The following is a 2,534-nucleotide window of genomic DNA, read 5'->3' as shown; positions in this document are numbered from 1 at the left end:
TGAGCCCTGGCATGCAAGTGGCCAGAGGCAGGTCGCGGTCACCCCACGGGTGGGACAAGTGTTTGGAGCAGCACACATACAGCGAAGAGGCAGCTAGTGCCAGCTGGGAGGCACAGCACGCTCAGAGCCTCTTGGAGAGGGGATCCTGCAACACCTCGGGCCCGGGCCAGCCTTCCCCGCATCCCACCGCTGCTGCAAACAAAGCAAAGACACCGGGTTCAAAGCAGAAGAGCGTGTATTGCAAGCGGCTGCGGCGCATCCGGAGAGACTTCCAGCCGCCGGGAGAAAAGAACAGAGGGGTTAAAAACGATCCCAGTCTCTAGGGTTACACTGTGTCATGCAAACAGCCCCAGGGCAAACCCCATCCCAGGAGGACAGGGGAGGGTAACCCCCTGCCACCCCTGGTTCCCCATCGCTGGTGCTGGGCGAGGGGGCAGGTGCCTCCCCAGGAGCTGGTGTCCCCCCAGCCCTGCTCACCAGTGAGCACGATGCATGCGAGGTGGAGGCTGCGGCCGAGCAGAACAGTCCTTGCTCTCTCCCCTCTTTACAAAAAACAAGCTGCGTGGTGTGTCTGCCCCCCACCTAGTTGAGTGGGGCTGAGGGATGGGGGGGAAACACTCAGGCACGACCCACTCTGCCTGGTGGGGTGGCTCGGGGGACCGTGAAGAAGGGACCTCCTCCATAAATGTCACTCGCATGCAAACTCCAGTGTCCCAAGAGAGGAGGGGGTGCTCCCTCCCCGAGAGCCCGGCAGCGGCGGGGTCCCAGGCAGAGGCCAACACCGGTCCCGCATCCCACGCAGCCTCCCGTTGTCTCTGGGGAGCTCCGTTCAGCTCGAGAACAAGTAAAAACTACTTCAAACCAAACCCATGCAAGGCAGCTATTTGCTCGTGTGTCTCGGCGGCTGCCAGACACCCTGGCAGCAGAGTTCCTCTCCTCTTTGGGGAGGGGGAAAAGAAAATATATATATATTTATACGCAGGGGTCCCCGCTGCGTTTGTTCTCCGCCACGGCCTCATCTCTCTGCCTCCATGGTCACGTTGGCCTTCTGTTCTGCCGTGGCCTGCTGGGAGACGGCGGCTGGCCAGCCGGCGGGCTGCGCCGGGGGGGCCGGAGTCCACATGCTCTGCTGCTGGCCGGGGGGCGAAGCCGCGGGCCAGGCGGGGTTGAAGGCCCCATGCTGGGGCAGTGGCGGGGCTGGGGGCGGCGGAGAAGTTGCCATGGAGGCCACGGGGCTGCTGCTGTTGAAGCTTTCGGAGGCCTTGAGGCGGGAGAACATGGTGAGGGCGTCGGGGAAGTTCGGCGGCGTGGCCGGCGTGTTGGCGGGAGTGCACATCTGCGGGAAGGAGACGCGGGGGTCAGGCGTGGAGGGGGGGTCTCCACCTTCTGCCTCCCACCAAGGCCCAGCACAAGACCCCTCTGCCCCCACCGCTGCAGCACATGGAGCTCCCAGACCTGTGCTCTGCTGATGATGCTGGCCGCAAGCAGCAGTTATTTAAGACTCTGAAGACAAATGCTGTTGTGAGAGCTCCTGTCAGAGGGCCCAGACGGGACCCTGCTGTGCCTGGCCAAGTCGGGGACCCCCTGTACTCCACAGCCTCCTGGTGCCACCCTGGGCCGGCAGCTTTCCGGCTCAGCGGGCGCAAGGCTCAGCTCCCACCCCACGGGAGGCTGAGCGCGCTCAGACCCTGCCGGGCACTTGCTCTGCACACTTACTGCACGCTCCAAATCCCCAATTGTCCCCGAGAGCCAAATGAGGCCACAGCAGCCAGCAAATCCCCAAGACACATCTGCCCAGGCAGATTATGGGTTGCCGGAGCACGAAAGTTAAAGGGACCGAGTCTGGGGCCAGCTGGGAGAGAGCGGAGGCAGCCAGCACCCGTGCACATGCGCGCCCTTGTGTGTTTATGCACACCCAGACCAGCATGCTGTACTAGAGGCACACTCCAGTGGGGCAGAGGTTTGCACGCTCAGTCGCTCCAGCAAGCACACAAGGACTCGTGTGTGCAGCTGTGCAGCATACATGTACCTCTATGTGTGTTTACACAGCCTACAACAGTCTGGTGCTTGCTCCAGGCTCCCCCAGACTCTCTCTGCTACGTTGGGGCTGATCTGGATGCCCAAAGCATCCTCCCTTGGATCATCCCTCTCTGAGGAGCAGCCCCAACCCCTTTGCAGGGTTCCGAGGGCACTCCCGGACCTGCTGTCCCACTGTGTAGGACAGGCTATGCCACCCCCAGCTGCTCTCCAGGAAAACCTTCCACGGCAGGCAGCTCTGCCAGCCCTCCCTGCCCGCACTCCTGGAACTGTGAAGCAGCGAGCTGGGCATCAGCAACAGCCCAAAGCGCCCGCCAGCTGGTGCTGTGCCCCTGGCGATCGCTGGAGAGGTGGGAAAGCACTTACCATCTGATGGTGGTGGCTGTAGGGGATGTTTGTTTCTTGGAAAAAAGCACTGAGAGCAGTCTGCAAAGAAAAGAGAAAAAAAAAAAAAAAAGGAAGATGATGTTACCACCAGCACGGAAACCGGGCACCCA

General features: G+C 61.9%; 1 protein-coding gene across 1 annotated transcript; it reads right to left on the bottom strand.

Moving 5' to 3' along the window:
- Window positions 1-217: 217 nt before the first annotated feature.
- Window positions 218-2,463, bottom strand: UBALD1 (UBA-like domain containing 1). Its single transcript, XM_009881933.1, has 2 exons — window positions 2,404-2,463; window positions 218-1,336 (listed from the first exon to the last, which is right to left on the bottom strand). The coding sequence occupies exons 1-2, from the start codon at window positions 2,404-2,406 to the stop codon at window positions 1,016-1,018; spliced, it is 324 nt and encodes a 107-aa protein (XP_009880235.1). The 5' UTR covers window positions 2,407-2,463; the 3' UTR covers window positions 218-1,015.
- Window positions 2,464-2,534: the final 71 nt, after the last annotated feature.

The sequence above is a fragment of the Charadrius vociferus genome, unplaced genomic scaffold, assembly GCF_000708025.1.
Source record: "Charadrius vociferus isolate BGI_N301 unplaced genomic scaffold, ASM70802v2 scaffold593, whole genome shotgun sequence".
Lineage (NCBI taxonomy): Eukaryota > Metazoa > Chordata > Aves > Charadriiformes > Charadriidae > Charadrius > Charadrius vociferus.
Note: the sequence above shows the minus strand (reverse complement) of the source record. Positions and strands in the feature narration are given on the sequence as shown.